Source organism: Periplaneta americana, chromosome 7 (assembly GCF_040183065.1).
Source record: "Periplaneta americana isolate PAMFEO1 chromosome 7, P.americana_PAMFEO1_priV1, whole genome shotgun sequence".
Taxonomy (NCBI): Eukaryota; Metazoa; Arthropoda; class Insecta; order Blattodea; family Blattidae; genus Periplaneta; species Periplaneta americana.
In genome coordinates, this window is record NC_091123.1 from 172,723,905 (window position 1) to 172,744,772 (window position 20,868).

Below are 20,868 nucleotides of genomic sequence, written 5' to 3' on the forward strand. Positions count from 1 at the left end.
CGACAACTCACGAGAAAAAGTGGAAATTTGAAGAAAATTATTACATCGGGACGCATTAAAAATAAATTCTGTAATTAAAATGTTACTATCCTCAGAGGCACGAAATTAAACTGTAGGATCATCCTCATATCCTTCATGGCGGAATCGCTACTGTTCAAGGGCCAATTGTATAAACCATTTAATCTTAGATCAGTGGTTAAATTGATCCTCGTTCTAGCTGAACTTGGAATTTTGTGTTCTATAAAGTCTAATCTGAGATTAATTTGTCTTAAACTAAAGTCAACTTTGACTGAAGAAATTTCTCCGATTAAGTTAGATGGTCCAAGTTCAGTTATTTCTTTTCTGTTTGAAGTATACGAGTGACAAATTGTGCAAAAACAATAACCATTATTATTAATATATATATGGTAGATACATTCATATATATTTTTTTCAATTTCTTGCCTTAATACACAAACATTCTTATATTTTATAGGGCTTTATGATGTTCAGCAGTATCAAATAACATAACCTATAATTATATTATGTTTATAACAACCATTAATTATTAATGCATATGATAGGTACATTCATAAATTTTCAATTAACTGTATTACTAAACGAAAATTGTCGTTTTATAAAGCTTTATTATGTTTAGCAGTATCAAACACCATAACATGATAACAATTTGGAGATCGGTCAATCTTCTTCTTATTGTCCGCCATTATTTACAATGCACAAAACAAACCAGTGCCTCCAACAGAGTGTGCGGAAAGTCGCCAAAAAGTAGTTGGAAAGTCGCTAGATTTCTTATTATCAACAAAGAAAGATTAAATTTTGTCACTATGAGGTGCTAAAAAGGTCTCTAAATCCCTTTTTAAACCATATAAAAGTTAAAAGAAATTGTCGTTGAAAAAAAGTTAAAGTCGCTAAATTGGCAACACTGAACAAACCTGTACAACATGGCCCGCGCATCACATACTTCACCTGTTTATGCAATGTTGCCAAGTCCTTTTCACGTGAACTTAGATTGCATTTGTACCAAGGAAATTTGATCGCAGAAAAGTTTTATACAATAGAAGAAGTGTTCACTTTCCGATCTTCGATCAAAATTGATCTTTAGTCAGGGAGTTTTATACAATTGGGCCTAAATGTAATATCTCAATTAGAAGGCATTTGTCACACGTGTCCCAATCTTCTATCAATTAGAAGATCCAACACTGAAAACTATCACAACCTTTTCTTGGCGATCGCACTTTATAGGCCTAGGTTAAACAAGGTTCTTTGAGAGAAGCGAGCTGAATAAATGTTAAGCAAATGCCCAAGACTTTTTTAACTTTACATAGTTCATTTTGAATCTAACCTTACCTGGGACATGCATATCAAACACACATGCAAGAAAGTATTTTCCACTCTTCACTCATTAAAAAGATTGTACCACTATCCAGCTAAATTAAAGCAGATGCTTGTACAGACTCTTATGCCTCATTTCGATTATTGTGACGCTTTATTCAGTGATCTTGGGGTGGATTTATCCCAGAAACTGCAACGTGTTCACAATGCGTGTGTTCGTTTCATTTGTAATGTCCGCTACTACGATCACATTTCGCCTTCTTTCGATAAATTATTGTGGCTCAGGTTAAATGAGAGGAGAAAGTTACATTCTCTTTCTCTCTTATACCGAATTTTGCACACCTCTACTCCCTCTTACTTATCTGTCCGATTCCACAGTCTTTCTCGGTATCATAGCTTAAATACTCGGTCACAATATGACAACACGCTAGAAATACCACTCCACACATCATCTCTTTATTCTTCATCTTTCACTGTTGCTACTTCTCGTCACTGGAAGTCAAGGGCTGCCGAACTTTAATTTCCTTTAAATGTAAATTAGAAAAGTATCTTATGATGAGTTGCCAGACTTAACGTGTTGCAAATGTGTTCCACTGTATTTGTTATTATTTTTTTTCTTATTTTCATTATCTAAATCGTGTTTATTTATCACTTAACGCCAATATGTATCCCACTGTGTTGTTGTTTTTTATTATTAATCTATTTTTTGTGTACATTTTATTCAATTGTCGGTTTCTGATTTAATTATGTAAGTCCTACTTAATTGTAATCTAATATTAATATGTATACTAATGTGTTTATTTTTATTTTTACTGTGTACATTTTTCTTTTTTTATTGAATTATCGGCTTCTGTTTTTATGTAATTCGCATTTGATTCTAACAAATTAATATGTATTTCACTATGTTTATTTTTATTTTATGAGGTAAATTTTATGTGACTACCTCTTTTGATCTCATTATGTAATCAGTATGTAATTACTTAATTCTGATCAAGTTTTATGATCAACTGTGTAAGCAAGTTTTAATCCTGGTTGAGTGTAAGAGAAGGCCTTAAGGCCTTAACTCTGCCAGCTTAAATAAAGCCATTATTATTATTATTATTATTATTATTATTATTATTATTATTATTATTATTATTATTATTATTATTATTCTTGCCAATTCATATCTTTACAATATTACTTATATTATTCCAGTCTTCATTTATTTGATTTCATTAATACATTTGTAATTCACTCTATTCAATTGTCATTATTTTTAATTATCTCGCTGAACTAATTTTAATAATTATTATTTGTGCTATTTATTTTGTTGCATTTGGTCAATTGATTAATGTAGACTGTTATATTGACTGTATTTCATCTCACTGCCATTTCTATCATTCATTCTCATCATCATTTGTTGTTTTGTTTGTATCTTGTGCTAAACTGTAATTGGCCTTGTGCTGTTGTTTCGCACATTAATATTATAAATAAATAAAAAAAATAAATAAATAAATAAAAATTATTATTATTATTATTACTACTATTACTACTATTATTATTACTATTATTATTATTACTACTACTATTATTATTATTACTACTACTATTACTATTATTATTATTACTACTATTATTATTATTATTATTACTATTATTATTACTATTATTATTATTATTATTACTATTATTATTATTATTATTATTATTATTACTATTATTATTATTATTATTACTATTATTATTATTATTATTATTATTACTACTATTATTACTATTATTATTACTATTATTATTACTATTATTATTATTATTATTGTACAATGAAGTCAATTCCTGCAAGCCTATGATTTCTGAAAACATCTTCACCCGTAGGTGTGGAGTTCGTGGAAGCTAACGGCTGCACTAACCCTCGAGGACAGCCTGGTCAGTGCATCAACATCAAGCAATGTCCCCAGCTCATCAACATGCTGCGTCAGCAGCGCCAGACGCCCGGAGTAGCCGACTTCTTGAGGGCCTCGGCTTGCGGATACGAAGGGAACGACCCCAAGGTGTGCTGCCCGAGGACTGACACACGCAATTCGGGATCTCCGCCACCCCAGACCAGCTCAGCAGCACCCAACAGGGAGACTGTAGAGTTGCCAAGTGGTTCAGAGTGCGGAATAGTGCCTCCGTTTGTGGACGAGAGGAGAATAGTGGGAGGTTATCCGGCGAAGCTGGGTAAGTGACAGTAATACTGGTGACAGACTACAGTCGCTAATCGCGATTACCGAAAATGTGGTGACACACTAGGTCACGCTTGGTCAACAGCCGAATTACCATAGAGCAGTGGTCGTCAGCACTCGCTGAAATGTGCAAAGGGTACGCGGTGCTGTCCGGTGTGCACCATCGTGCAACAGGGAGAGATAGAGAGCATACCCGCTAGCAGCTACGGAGTGTACCCTAGTGCACTGCGTTTTCCGCGGGTAAGAATCGTATTTAGGTACATTACGCACATCCTACTCACGTCTAAATTTCCTTTGAACTCTTTTAACGCTCTCAAATTTAGCATACCAAAGAACACATTGTGTCCGCTGTTGATTTGTAGTAGCCATTTTAATAATCTACGATTTTCAGTTGTCCTTTCAGATTATGCATTGTTGATTGTAACATACGGAAACTCCCATCTTTTAATCATAATATAACCAGCAAGACATTTTTCCTACTATCATAATATCTTTATAATAATAAATTAATATTATCCATACCCAAACGGATCAAACTGTACATTTACAATCTCAAATCACTGGTCATTTAATTTGCTTGGGAAAACCGGAACAACCAAGCGTCCCGGCTGAAGCTGGCTGTGCAAAGGGACACAACTCTGAAACCCAGAACTGTCCCGGCCAAATCGGGACGTCTGGTTACCTTAGCTATGATGACATATCACACTGACTAGCTTTTGCATCATACAGCATAAGCAGAGTTGCAGAAAAAGAGCTCTAACAAGGAAATAAAGAGTTTCCGGGTCCATGACCTAACATATTTTCACCTTCTATATGTGAGGAATGTTTTCTTAAAGTTTTGACATACTTTTTGTTACACTCTGATGTGCATTCACACTCATATAATTATATTTCACAAATAATGTTATCCATTGGAAGTACACCTTTATTTTGTTGTATTCCTTATTTCCACTAGCAAACCCCTCTCTGTTCCAATGTTTAGCACCAATCGTAGATATCCTGGAAGCAAGTAAAATGAATTGGAATGTTGCAGTAACCTACTAAGGCCCAATTGTATAAAACTCCCTGACTAAAGATCAACTTTGATCGAAGATCGAAAAGTGAACCGAGTTCAGACACTTCTTCTATTGCATAAAACTTTTCTGCGATCAAATTACCTTGGTTCAAATGCAATCTAAGTTCACGTGAAAAGTATTTGGCAACATCGCATAAACAGATGAAATACGTGATGCGCGGACCATGTTACACAGGTTTGTTCAGTGTTGCCAATCTAGTGACTTTAACTCCTTTTCAACAACAATTTCTTTTAACTTTTATATTGCTTAAATAGGGATTTAGGGACCTTTTTAGCATCCCATAGTGACAAAATTTAATCTTTCTTTGTTGATAGTGAGAAATCTAGCGACTTTACAACTACCTTTTGGCGACTTTCCGTATTCCATTCTGTTGGAGACACTGGTTTTTTGTGCTATGTAAATAATGGCGGACAATAAGAAGAAGGTTGACTGTTCTCCGAGTTGTTATCATGTTATGGTGTTTGATACTGCTAAACATAATAAAGCTTTATAAAACGACAATTTTCCTTTAGTAATACAGTTAATTGAACATTTATGAATGTACCTGTCATATCCATTAATAATTAATGGTTGTTATAAACATAATATAATTATAGGTTATGTTATTTGATACTGCTGAACACAATAGAGCCTTATAAAATATAAGAATGTTTGCGTATTAAGGCAAGAAATTGAAAGAAATATATATAAATGTACCTAACATATCTATTAATATTAATTATAATGGATATTTTATTTGCACAATCTGTCACTCGTATATATAAAACAGAATAGAAATAACTGAACTTGGATCATCTAACTTAATCGGAGAAATTTCTTCAGTCAAAGTTGACTTTAGTTTGAGACAAATTAATCTCAGATTAGACTTTATACAAAACAAAATTCCAAGTTCAGCTGAAACAAGGATCAATTTAACCTCTGATCTAAGATTAAATGGTTTATACAATCGGGCATAAGAGAAAGAAGTTACATTTTATAAGCATATAAGATTCAATTGCAAGTGATCTAGTGGTTCTTACAACTTGTGCGGCACTAACATTCACTAATAGCTTTTATATTCAGCGAAACCACTTGTTTATCTTTGTAACCATTTTTCCCCGCCGTATCCGGGAAAATAGACTCAGTTTCAAAGCTTTAATGTTACGAGGGAACTCATTAAAACTGTGAAGAACGTATACCGGCTTGGCATACTCTCGTCCACCTTGAACATCACCCTCAGAAAATGTGAAACGCTCTGTTGACTGGGATAATAGCTACAAGTCTACTTAACATCTGAGACTGGTTGCTGTCGTGTCATTACATCCGTGGTTTGCTGGATAATTTCGGACTGAAGACGATGCATTTTTAAGAAAATATAAAACTGCATAGCATAGCTTCTTTCGAAAAGGAAGTAAATGCAAATAGCTTACTATAATAATACCGGACAGCTGTATACTAACGGCATTGCCATGAGTGAAAAATTTCGTGGATCTGACATCTAGCGGAGCGGCGTGGAATTACGTCCACAAATACAAATATTAACATAGCGGGAATCGGACTGTTATTTAAAACGTGAGATACTAACGTGGAATAATATATGAGACACTTAAGAATGTTGAATAGTATTTAATCTAACATTATTTTATATCAAAATTGCATATTATGAGAAATATTGCTTTATATACGCATTGCTGACAACTGCAAAGATAAAATTGGTAGTAATCTGATGCTTGTAATAATTAGTAAAGGCATATGGACAACAATAAAACTTAATTTGATTAACTTTAAAATTTCCAATACATTTTAACTTCTATTCATTTATTAGGCCTAAATAAAAAAGCTAATTTTTATTCTTTTGTCAACACAGAGACAAAGGCATTAGGCCTAATAAAGAATTTTGTTGATTCACGTTTTATGGTCCCTCGGAAATCGAAAGTACGATTTGGAGCAACTTGTAATGATGTAATTGTAGCAATTATTAACAGCACCTATACACCCTGACATTTTAACACAGCACTAATTATTTTTATTTATCAGAGCTTCCTCAAATTAGAGGCTGCCATTAGACAAAGCATACAAAACAATACAAGAACAAATAGAAGATGAGAGCTAAAAGAGTAAGAAAAAAGGCAAACAAATACACAAACAAACAATGGCAGTTTACAGAAGAAAAAAAAATCAAGTAAAGAATCAATGAAAGCTAAGAAGGAAAAAGAAAAATGATAATGGTGCGTCAATTTTTTCCATACACTGAATTAGAGTCCATATACGTGGTTCCGTAAAAGTTTGACTGACTCTCTAATTATGAGGAGGGCCAGTTCATTCAGAAAAGATTTGTGCAGTCCTAGGGTCTTACAGAATTGAGAAGAGAAGTTGGGTATCGTTCCTCTTGCTCCAAACATCAATCCCGTAACACTGATATCGTGAAGTTGGTATTTATCTTTATAATACGGGATGGTTGGAACGTAGATTGCTCGTTTCTCCTCATGTACGTCTTCGGGCTGTCCTTTGTACGTTTCAAACCTGATGGTGGGGTCGATTATCATACCCTGAGACAGGGATTCGCTAATGGCGATTATGTCAATTCGTCTGTTACTGCCATTGTCGGCGGTTCCGTGGACTTCTTCATAGACGGTATATTTTAGTTTTCTAAGGGCATCGGCCAATTTAGTTCTAATTGCATGGTGCCTATGTAATCGCAATGTTTCGCCATAAGGGCAGGCTCCCAGGACATGTCCAAGGGTTTCTATCTCACTGAGGCATCGCCTACAGTGGTTGTCCTGAGACCTACCGGGTATGGCTCTTACAGCACTTACGTTGGCAATCATCTTGATAGCCTCCTTCCATTCACCGCTAGTCATTCCATCGGGCTTAGTTATCCATTTGTTAGAGGGAGTGAATTCACTGTACAGAATAACTATTAACTAGCCCAGCAACAATATATATTACAGTTGATTACAGCTTGTTTCACGAATATCGCCACATCGGCCGCCTAGGTAGCAGCACCAGCGTCGTTAGCGCGCAGAACTGCTAGCAGTCCGGTATTATTATAGTAGTCCTAAGGTATTTGGTAAATGTGCGCAACGTAGATTTATTTATATGAATATGAACCCGGCCAATCTTTGATCTAGTGGTTAGCTAAGCTGGATACTAACTAGGCGGTGGTACCCTGACTAAATGGTCAGGTCTTCAGCCTGTCATGCAGGCGGCCCGGGTTTGAGTCCCGGTCAGGCCTGTGATGTTTCAAAAATCCATAAGGGCACTTGTGATGGATAAGTTGGAATTTTTTTTGGAGTACTTCTGTTTCCTCATATTAGGCTTCTACATCATTCCGCCATCATTTCTCCATTTCGTTATCATTCCGTAGCATTCTCCAAACGCCTCAAACTTGCGGAAACTGATATGCTTAGTCAAGTAACAAATGAAGTGTGCTTATAATGACTGCATTGAATGTTTCTTCTTTAGGAGCCTGGCCTTGGCTTGCTGCGCTGGGGTACAGATCGTCCCCATCTTCAGATCTCAAATATCTGTGTGGTGGCGCCCTCATCACAAAGAGACACATCATCACGGCCGGACACTGCGTTTACAATCGAAGAGATTTGTGAGTATATTATGTGCGCTACTCTATGTATGTCCTTTTCAAAATACCACCCAAACTTTGCCAATGTACTGTATCAAAAAATGAGAACAGTGACTTTATGTCTTTTTTAAATTTATATACTATAATTGCAAATTGGATTGTATAATTATTAATTTCAATTCAGGAATCCGCCCCTGAGCACGAGTTCTACTCTTTCAGGGGCGAGCTAAAGTTTATATGTATATTTTATAATTTATGTTACAATTATTAGCAAAATGATAAATAAATAAATAAATAAATAAATAAATAAATAAATAAATAAATAAATAAATGTGTGAACAGAAATAGGATTTATTGGTGTCAGTGGCGGTTTCTGACCTGATTCAGAGTTTGCACAACCACTAAGTTTAACACAACTTTTATTATATTCTTTTAACTAGCCGTACCCGTACGCTCCGCTGCACCCGTTAGAAATAAATATAAAGTAATTACATAATTAAAATAGGACATTTGATCCAGGGAACATTCGTGTTTGATAGAAGGATAAATCGTTTAATATGTTACTTAATTTAAATTGCATCCAAATAATTAAAATGCGATCATTTTGGTCCAGAGACACTCATTTGGTGCAATGACAATTCCTTTAACTTGTTTCTTAATTTATATTATATTATATTATATTATATTATATTATATTATATTATATTATATTCCATTACATTACATTATACTATATTATATTATATTATATTATATTATATTATATTATATTATATTATATTATATTATATTATATTATATTATATTATATTATATTATATTATATTATATTATATTATATTATATTATATTATATCAGAAGTTACTGTAATAACATTATAGCATTATGTCCATCTAGAGAAGCTACACTTTCCAATGGTGAAATAATAATTAATTATACAAATCGGTTAATTTACCTTCCGATATTACTTCATACAAACACAGAAACATTCTCTGTAGGCTATCTTTCATAGCTTTCGATTGTTGCTGTCCAAGGCCCCTTATAGACGAAGTCATTTGTTTTTTAATTCATTACACGGCCTTAGATGGCAGTTATTTTAATTTTAAAACTCATTTATCTCATTAAATATCAGTCCTATCAAAATTTTTCAAGGAATAAAACTTATCGCAAATTATTTTCAAAGAAACTCTTGTTATGTAACATTTTTCATAAAAATCAATAATAAGCGAGATATTTCGATTTATTTAATTCAGGCCCCCTTATAACCCCCCTTTCAAATAATGTATTTTGAATGTCATATAGTCTAAACTCTAAGTTACAACGAACTTAATTTATATTCCAATTTTCATCGAAATCCGTTCAGCCATTATCGCGTGAAAAGGTAACAAACATACAGACAGAGAGACAGACAGACAGACAGACATACTTACTTACTTACTTACAAATGGCTTTTAAGGAACCCGAAGGTTCATTGCCGCCCTCACATAAGCCCGCCATCGGTCCCTATCCTGTGCAAGATTAAGCCAGTCTCTATCATCATACCCCACCTCCCTCAAATCCGTTTTAATATTATCCTCCCATCTACGTCTTGGCCTCCCTAAAGGTCTTTTTCCCTCCGGTCTCCCAACTAACACTCTATATGCATTTCTGGATTCGCCCATACGTGCTACATGCCCTGCCCATCTCAAACGTCTGGATTTCAAGTTCCTAATTATGTCAGGTGGACAGACAGACATACAAACAAAAATTTCAAAAAAGCGATTTTCGATTTCAGGGTGGTTAATTATATATGTTACGACCAATTATTTTTGGAAAATCGAAAATTACCAGAAAAATTTCGGCTACAGATTTATTATTAGTATAGATTGAGTAGAGATTGAATTGTTAAGGTACGGTCACACGTCGGTACTTTTGCTGCGCAACTTTTGTACTGCAGCTGCAAAAGTTGCGTGTCGTGTTCACACGTAAGCCAAAAGTAGCGTGCTGCACGCTACTTTTCGTGCTGCGCAACCCGAGTGCAGCAAAAGTTGCAACTGGAGGTTGCGAGTCTGTTCACACACAAGGCGCTACTTTTGCAGCCGCAGTCATGCTGCAGGTTTCCATCTCCGTGTTGACTTCTCAATACACATTTTGTGGTTATGTTCGCATTATTAATAAACTCATGCGAAAGCTTACTTATCTATTATTTGCTTTTCTGTCCTAACTAGTATTCAGAAATTGGCATTGTTTTTACTATAAAGCTTTTAAAAACGCCTATATACTTAAATGATAACCAACAGCATATTTACGTAATCAATGTTGGCAACCCTTCTGTTTGAAACTACGCTACAGAAAATTAAAAAAGTGAATTATATCATCAGCAAATATGCTCAGACTGTGTTGTGCATTTGATAACTGTTACAAATAATTTATTTTCATCACATCTAACATTAAAATATATCAAAACAATAAAAGTATCATTGGCACATTTGGGTGGTAACTCTGGTTGCAACCGCAGCAAAAGTTTCAACAAAACCGATATCAAAAATACTGCGGCTGCAACCCTGAGAACCCTGTTCACACGTCGCTACTTTTAAGCTGCGCGCAGCATGGAAAAGTAGCGGGCAGCAGGTTCGGCAGCCGCTATTTTTCGGGTTGCACCGTTGTTCACACGTCGCAGTACAAGAGTTGCGCAGTTTTTTGTACTGCAGCGCTGCAAAAGTAGCGACGTGTGACTGTACCTTTACTTCTCCCGATAGCATTTCAATTACCCAATTCTTTCTGATCGGTGATTCGTTAATCAGCGACACAATATCGTTTCTGTTCAGTCCAGCGAGGTATGGCAATTGCCCAGCCACACAGCCAATGATTGAAATAAATTCTCAATTGTTTCTCGTACCTGCGCGCCTAGCGCATCTTTTTCACAAACGGAGCTGTTAAGCTGTATAAGCCACCTTTGCGGCTGAAAGTTGTTTCTCTAAGGCCCGGTTTCTTTAACCTTTGTTATAATGCACCTAACATAGCGTTAATTAACTGTAAGTTAAAAGTAGGCCTATACATTTCACATCTTAACAGTCTGTTTGTTAACTCTCTGTTAGGACCAGAGATTCTAGAGTTTAACAATAACCTATAACCAAGTATAGGCTCACTTCTGTTTTCTGAACTCTGACAATTGCGATTCTCGCTTGTTTCCGTTGTTTGATTCAGAGAGAATAGAAGTCTTTCTATTCTCTCAGGTTTGATTTCTGCTTCTTTCCTCGTCTGTATCACAATAGCGTGGAGCGGCGTATTGGCATTGCTGTTATGAAATGGAAAACACTGGAACAAAAAGGAATCATGGGACTAATTTCTCTTCGTTCGAAAGAAACCTTCTGCTGGAAATTATTTCGCAGTATAAACCAATTAATGAGAATAACCAAACAAACGGATCTAAGTTGAAAGCGAAAAGTGAGACTTGGAAGAAAATAGCCTATACCTTTTTATGAACTTTTGATCTGTCAAATCACAGAAATTATCCCCTTTGTTTATGTATTCATGGATATCATTTTCTAAATAATCCAGATATATAAGTTCAGCATCTAACGCAGCAGCCATATTGGATATTTCTATGCTAACATAGAGTTAAATGATTTAACTGCATGAAATTGGGCAGTTAAATTAACATAGGTTTTAACAGCCTGTTAGTACTAACAGTAGTTGAAGAAATGCTTCAACTGTTAAGTTTACAGTTAAAATGGAATAACATACTGTTACAATTTAACAAAGGTTGAAGAAACCGGGCCTAAATTGAAGAGGATAAATCATTTGTGACAAAATAGGAGTTTTCGGCATTAGCAAAGTTTTCAGAGGAAAAAGACTTTATCGTGAATATTTACATCAACCAGAAAGTCATGATAAGTTTGCTCATGGCAAAGAACGTAGAATAATAATACTTTCACTTCAAATATGACTGTTTTCGAAGGAACATGTTTAATGTATGAACATTATTTGTTAATTTAGCCTAATTGTTAATATTATGTTAATAACAGCTGTCTTTGTAAACAGTTATGTTTCATTCGTAATTTTATTGTAATAGAAGATCCTCCTTTCTCATATTCCTTTACTTATTTCATAGTAACTATGTATTTTAGTATGCCCCTTATATCAACTTGGTAACTCTTTTCTTTTCCATTTATTTAATCTATGGATACTAATAACGTCCTGTGATATATAAAGGAATATTTTACTGTATACAATATTTCACTGACGAAAATTTAATGACTTTCATTAAATACTACAGCCGTATAGAATGAATTGTATCTTAAATCTTAATTTTGAGTGAGTTGACAGCGAAATGAGTGTAGTGCTGAAAGGTACTTGTGCATGTATGAACATATCATACTCGTGGGTTTTAGTTCGAACTTAGGGTTAAGATACAAATTAGGTTTACTTTAAATGTTATTTTAAGTGGTCGTGCTTCGTTTAATTTAAGATGCTCATTATTATTATTATTATTATTATTATTATTATTATTATTATTATTATTATTATTATTATTATTATTATTAATTTATTATTAATTGTATTTTTATTAGTAGTGTTTATTATTAATTGAGGTGTTTAGTTGCAAAATCAGATGCATCACTAAAACATAATTTTTCAGTATGAAGGAGAAACGTTTGCAACGAACCAAGGATTTGCAACCAATACTATTCTTTCATCATACAAATCCATGTGATGTATCTGGCTTTGGAGCATAACAGTGCTATAGCAGTTGTAGAATCATATGAAGATGTGAAATATAACATTAACACATTATCTAAAAAAAAAAAAAAGAAGTGATGTATCTGATTTTGCAACTACTGTACACACCTCAATTGTCATTATTGAATGTAATTAGTTACCACTGCCACCGAGTATATACCCATTTGCAGTGTGAATACACACATACATACATACAGTACATACTGTACATACAGTACATACATACAGTACATACATACATACAGTACATACTGTACATACAGTACATACATACAGTACATACATACATACAGTACATACTGTACATACAGTACATACATACATACATACATACATGCATACATACATACATACATACATACATACATACATACATACATACAGTACATACATACATACATACATACATACATACAGTACATACATACAGTACATACATACATACATACAGTACATACATACATACATACATACAGTACATACATACATACATACATACATACATACAGTACATACATACATACATACATACATACATACATACATACATACAGTACATACAGTACATTCAGTACATACTGTACATACAGTACATACATTCAGTACATACATACATACATACAGTACATACATACATACAGTACATACAGTACATACATACATACATACAGTACATACATACATACATACATACATACATACATACATACAGTACATACATACATACATACATACATACAGTACATACATACATACAGTACATACATACATACATACAGTACATACATACATACATACAGTACATACATACATACAGTACATACTGTACATACAGTACATACATACAGTACATACATACATACATACAGTACATACATACATACATATACATACAGTACATACATACAGTACATACATACATACAGTACATACATACAGTACATACATACATACATACAGTACATACAGTACATACATACATACAGTACATACATACAGTACATACATACAGTACATACATACATACATACATACATACAGTACATACAGTACATACATACAGTACATACTGTACATACAGTACATACAGTACATACATACAGTACATACATACATACATACATACATACAGTACATACATAGAGTACATACATACATACATACATACATACAGTACATACATACAGTACATACAGTACATACTGTACATACAGTACATACATACATACAGTACATACATACATACATACAGTACATACAGTACATACATACATACATACAGTACATACATATACATACAGTACATACTGTACATACAGTACATACATACAGTACATACATACATACATACAGTACATACAGTACATACATACTGTACATACAGTACATACATACAGTACATACTGTACATACAGTACATACATACAGTACATACGGTACATACATACATACATACATACATATACATACAGTACATACTGTACATACAGTACATACATACAGTACATACAGTACATACATACATACATACATACATACATACATACATACATACATACATACATACATACATACATACATACATACATACATACATACATACATACATACATACATACATACATTACATCTGCATTTATATTCCATTAAAAATATTCACATTTGAGCTATTTTAATTTTTGAGTATTTAAACTTTATGATGAGAGGATACATCTCCTTTGTATGGAAATCCTTTACTTATTCAGCCACCTAAAGAGGAAGAATTTTCAGGTAGTTGGAAATAACAGTACAGTATTTTCCTCTCAACCAGTATAACGCAAATAAAATAACAAAATAAATATTTTTTTTTCTGGGAAAATGTCAAGTTTTGACCCTATGTTGTATGGGCATTTTTTGATCCTGTAGACCGTCCCCGACGACTGTGAAGAGGAAGGCACTTATACCCCATACACCCTGTAGATATAAGAGATTGCTTTTTCATTTTTCACAAAAAATCTGATTTTTAATTGAAAATTACCAAACTTTCACCATATCCTCCCTTAAGTCAGACGCAATACTTTTTAAATGTTATAAAAAATTTTATCCTCGACCATGCCGAAATGTTGTAATTATACACCTGGTAGCAGACCTTTAATGCATGTCATTAAAGTACACCTACTCATTAAAGGTCAGGTGTTTCAGCCAATGACGACTCAGGTTACAACTGTTCAGCCAATGACAGGTCAGCTTTCTACCGTTATAAAACCGCAAGTATCGATTATTCTCGGATATGCAATCGAAAGAGAATTAGCGAAAAGTCACGGAGGCTGGAAATCCAATACTGTCGCAGAAGGTTATGTTCTGTTACTATAATAATTAGCGTTAATTGTAAATAATATTCAAATAAACTCAATTTGTCATCTCGTTTTTCAGTGTCTAATTTAATTTTAATGTTATCTCTGTAGGTTCTTATGGCCTAGCAAGGTCAATGTGAACATCTGTTCCTCGGAAAAAATCAATACTTTCGCGTCTGCGCACATCTCACAACATACGGGAAATTGGCCAAGGTCAGATAGAAAGAAAATTAATAATATCAAGTTAGAAATATGGTCGAGCATAAAAAGTCATATGAAACTCGCCTATAATGGTAATTAAGAAGCTCGTATGAAAATTATGAAACTCGCTTGCGTTCGTTTCATAAATATCCATACTCGCTTCTTAATTACCTTCATTATAGGCTCGTTGCATAATGTACTATTTTCGTCTAATATAACATAATATAATCCCAATAATGTCGCAAAACACATCAATCACAATTTTTCATCACACATTTTGAACGGTAATACATTCAACACATAGTATACATTTATAACAAATTAAGCGACTTCTTCCGTCCGGGACAACACTATTCAGTACTGATCCAGAGGATCCTGATGTTCCCTTTTGGTTAGGTATTAGTGGGTTATGCGGTTCAATACTTGTGTCCGAATAGAACTACTGTAGGCCTACCAATACTTAGTTGAACCTTCGTTGCGTGGTTTGCGTCGACTGCGGATTCAGCAGCAGTCCAGCACAATTGACAGAAGATTTTAAATGGGAAAGGGCTAATGTATCTACACATGTACCCAAGTGTCTTCTCAACTGATCAAAGCTACTCCATATGCTTCATACCGTGGAAGTCTCAATTTTAATGTCCATTTTAAATATTTGTTCTATACTGCATGATTCACATGTTACAGGACTCTTGCCAGACTCGGTGATCTCGATCTGAAGAATGATTCCGACGGGGCGAGCCCAATCAATGTTCCCATCGAGGACAGAATGGTCCACGAGGATTACAACCCAACTACATTCGTTAACGATATTGCCATTATAAGGTTAAACCAAGACGTCGATTTCACACGTAAGTTTCAATGAATAAGTGGAGATTGGAATGTAAGACAACCCAAATTTGAAGAGATGTATTAGAGCCTAACTTATCATTGCAGCTATGATCCACCCCATCTGTCTGCCGCTTCAGCCCGAGATCCGGTCTCGCGACTTCACCAGGCATTTCCCCTACATCGCCGGCTGGGGATCTGTGCAATTTAGTAAGTACCGCGAAAATGCAAGTTCTTGTCATTGACACAGCCGACATTATCTTTCAAATATCAGTGAGAGGGTAAGGAAGAGAAGACAATAACAGATATCTTAGGAGAGGTGAGGAAGAGGAGACAATAACAGATATCTTAGGAGAGGTGAGGAAGAGAAGACAATAACAGATATCTTAGGAGAGGTGAGGAAGAGTAAACAATAACAGATATCATAGGAGAGGTGAGGAAGAGTAAACAATAACAGATATCATAGGAGAGGTGAGGAAGAGAAGACAATAACAGATATCTCAGGAGAGGTGAGGAAGAGTAAATAATAACAGATATCTTAGGAGAGGTGAGGAAGAGGAGACAATAACAGATATCTTAGGAGAGGTGAGGAAGAGTAGACAATAACAGATATCATAGGAGAGGTGAGGAAGAGTAAACAATAACAGATATCATAGGAGAGGTGAGGAAGAGAAGACAATAACAGATATCTTAGGAGAGGTGAGGAAGAGTAAACAATAACAGATATCATAGGAGAGGTGAGGAAGAGTAAACAATAACAGATATCATAGGAGAGGTGAGGAAGAGAAGACAATAACAGATATCTTAGGAGAGGTGAGGAAGAGTAAATAATAACAGATATCTTAGGAGAGGTGAGGAAGAGGAGACAATAACAGATATCTTAGGAGAGGTGAGGAAGAGTAGACAATAACAGATATCATAGGAGAGATGAGTAAGAGAAGACAATAACAGATATCTTAGGAGAGGTGAGGAAGAGTAAACAATAACAGATATCATAGGAGAGGTGAGGAAGAGAAGACAATAACAGATATCTTAGGAGAGGTGAGGAAGAGTAAACAATAACAGATATCATAGGAGAGGTGAGGAAGAGTAAACAATAACAGATATCATAGGAGAGGTGAGGAAGAGAAGACAATAACAGATATCTTAGGAGAGGTGAGGAAGAGTAAATAATAACAGATATCTTAGGAGAGGTGAGGAAGAGGAGACAATAACAGATATCTTAGGAGAGGTGAGGAAGAGTAGACAATAACAGATATCATAGGAGAGGTGAGGAAGAGAAGACAATAACAGATATCTTAGGAGAGGTGAGGAAGAGATAACAGTAACAGACATTTTGGGAAAGATGGGGAAGAGAAGACAATAATAATAATAATAATAATTATTATTATTATTATTATTATTATTATTATTATTATTATTATTATTATTATTATTATTATGGCTTTATTTAACCAGGTAGAGTTTAGGCCGTAAGACAATAACAGACATCTTATGAGAACTTGACATTATAAAATTCGAACTGTTAAATTAAACTAAATCCTAAACTCTCTGTGAAAAACAGAGTTTGTAAGAGAAAATATAATATTATAACATATATTGAAATGATATAAATTAGCCAAGAATTATTTTAATAGTCAAATACATCTAAATTCCAACCGATAGTTGTACACAATAAAAAAATGTACCAATAGGGAATAACCACTTGCAAGCTTGTATAAATCCACCATTTTCTGCATGCGCGTGGCAGCCAAGAAATAAATATGTGTACTGTATGTTCACTTGTAACGCAATTACGAGATGGTACAGAGGCAAACAAGATGCACTCATTAGACTAGCCTCTAAGCCTAATTCTGGCAAATGACACCAATAAGGCAAAATTAATGAGGCAACTAAGCCAGGATGTAATGGGTAGGGTGACCAGTTCCTTTCGCCTTCCATTGCATACATCGCTGACTAATAGCATATTACACTAATCAGACTTCAGATGTCTTAGGATACCGTTGAAGAGGGTAAAGTAGATCAAAATTTTGCTATTTTTTTTAATGATATTGAGGTTATGCAATGGAGCGAATTTCCTCAGAAAATAGGATTTTGTCGTCACATCCTTCACTTATGAAGACACGTTACAAGAACTGAATTACAATCTATAAAAAAAACTGTTTTTTTATTTGACTTGTGATCGGGTAAAGTCAATCACCATTGAATTTTTAGTTTAAGATCGATTTTAAAATACTGCGGAGTAAAGTCGATCACTGTTTATGTTTTTAAAAAACAAATTAAGTGGATTACATATATTTTATTTGTTATAAGGGGTGTAAAAAACAATAATAATCTTCAATATATGCCTATAGCATTATATAGTGTATCTTTTGTTACTGTGATCATACTATTCGATGCAATTAGTCCTATAGGTCTCCACTGTACAATCGTGACTATGATTGCCAACTTATAAACCATAAAAACACATTTTAATACTTCACATACCAACAAACAAAGATTTAAGAATTCAAAATTTACATTGAAATACCACCCTTCAATTATAATCTCTAATGCAATTCAACATTGCTTAGGTTTATATCAGATGTTATTTGAACTCTTCCCCTCCTCATGTCACTTTAGAAATTACTTTGTTCCCATAGTCAGGTACAGAGGGGTGCTTCTCTTACGCAAGAAATTCACCATAATTTCGTCTTCCTCTTTCCCCACTATCCCATGAATACAGGCTATACTATGACACTTTTCTGTTTATAAGTGTTAGTTAGAGGTATTTCGGTGAACAATTTATTCTTCCTGCTGGTCCTATCTGTTTGGAATAGGTCGATGGCATGATCGACTTAACCCTACAAAGGTACATGTTTTCTTAAAATAATAAATTTCAATACTAACATTTACGAACTGCAAAACTATTATTTCAGGATACAATCTGAACCAAAAGTACTTACGTATACTTCCTGTCTCCTTTCACTGCTGACGATAATTTAGAGTTTGTAAGACTTTGTTTCTCATTTAAGAGAAAAAGTTGAAAATAACAATTTTCACTTCAACGGTAATTACACAGTGTTCCCATTGTTGGAATTCGCAGCATTTTTGTTGTCCCTCTCGCTTACATTTGCAATGTCAGGCAATGAAGTCAGCATAACAACATTTTAACAAGTAACTGAGAAAATATATAATTTTCAATAAAAATCGCAAATGATCGATTTTACACCCACTGATTGACTTTACCCACTTCTATGGTATAAATTAAAAAATGTAATTTACTACTACAAATGTCCAGATGAAAAATGTTGTATACTGTTGATACAGATGGGCCCTCCAGCAGTCATCTGCTGCAGCTGCAGCTCCCTGTGGTCAGTGAGAATGAATGCAAGAACGCTTTCAAGACGTTCAAGACAGCACACATCGACAACAGAGTCTTGTGCGCTGGGTTCATGAAGGGTGGAAAAGACGCTTGCCAAGTAAGTAACACCTATCTATGCTCCTATCTCACTTTCGCTTCTATTTCTTAATATTTTTCATTATTGTGGTATTATCTACGTACAACATTTTCGGATGAATGAGGAAGGCGATGAAATTCACAGTCTCTAGTCCGTTGCTCCGACTATTGAAGATGAGATGCTTGTAGGGGATAACAGTGAGACATTTTTATTAGATGGTAAATTTTGATATTGAGATGTTGGTAACAGTGGAGTTGTATATTGCATGAGTAAAGTAACAGTATTTTCATACTCGATTTGATTCTAGTAATAAAGGCGAATGATGAAAAAATAATTCGTAATTTTTCAGTCTAGAAGTAAAATTTTGGCTTGTGTTTAATGAAGTTTATATTGGATATACAAATGAGATATAAATATGAATCTCTTGTTACCTAATACTATGGTATTTGAGATTATGTTTGGCAAAGTTTCGTCTTTCTTGTTTTAATTTTGAAGTGATGGCGTCATTCTTAAATGAACTATGCGTAAAGGGAACAGTGAGACATGCCATTGAAGGGTACACTGAGACGTCTCACTGTTCCCATTTACCAATGATTTGCAAAAACAAACTGTAATTATAATACATTTACTAGTAACTAACATTAAAAATGAACATACTAGTAACCAATTTAGGGACTGTAGCTTAAAATAATGGATACATTACGTTTTAATGGTTTCATAAATAAAAAAATTATTCACAAAACTTAAGAAAATGTTAAAAAATAATAAAGAATTACATTAAATTCTTATAATTATAAGCTTTGTTGTCACCAAAAATGCATTTCATTTTTTCGCATAGGTTTTAAATGTCATGGAAAATTCACTTTCCCAAATGTTCCAGATGTTTCAATGGTTTCGAAGTCAGACATCAAAATGATTCTAAATAAGCCTGCAGAACATGTCAAGATAAAGAGACAGCAAGCTTTCCTTTCTTTTGAAATAAATGTAAATCATTTCAATGTTCGTTAATAGACACAGTGGTGTCTCACTGTACCATCCTGAATGGGAACAGTGAGACATTTGCATTTTTTTGACAAACACGCATTGTATATTATGTCCTTTATCTATTAACATTTTTGTTTATGTATTATTGTACTCCATGTTTTAATGTATATTTCTGTTGCACTTGATTT

The 20,868-nt window shown here is 34.1% G+C and overlaps 1 protein-coding gene across 1 annotated transcript in view; it reads left to right on the forward strand.

Moving 5' to 3' along the window:
- The window catches only part of LOC138703732 (venom protease-like), an 80,420-nt gene that overhangs the window by 54,521 nt on the left and 5,031 nt on the right, over positions 1-20,868 (forward strand). The window contains exons 3-7 of the mRNA XM_069831858.1: positions 3,190-3,534; positions 8,060-8,195; positions 16,116-16,279; positions 16,365-16,466; positions 19,566-19,717. Of these exons, the coding sequence (XP_069687959.1) occupies positions 3,190-3,534; positions 8,060-8,195; positions 16,116-16,279; positions 16,365-16,466; positions 19,566-19,717 (899 nt within the window). The remainder of the gene's footprint in view (positions 1-3,189; positions 3,535-8,059; positions 8,196-16,115; positions 16,280-16,364; positions 16,467-19,565; positions 19,718-20,868) is intronic.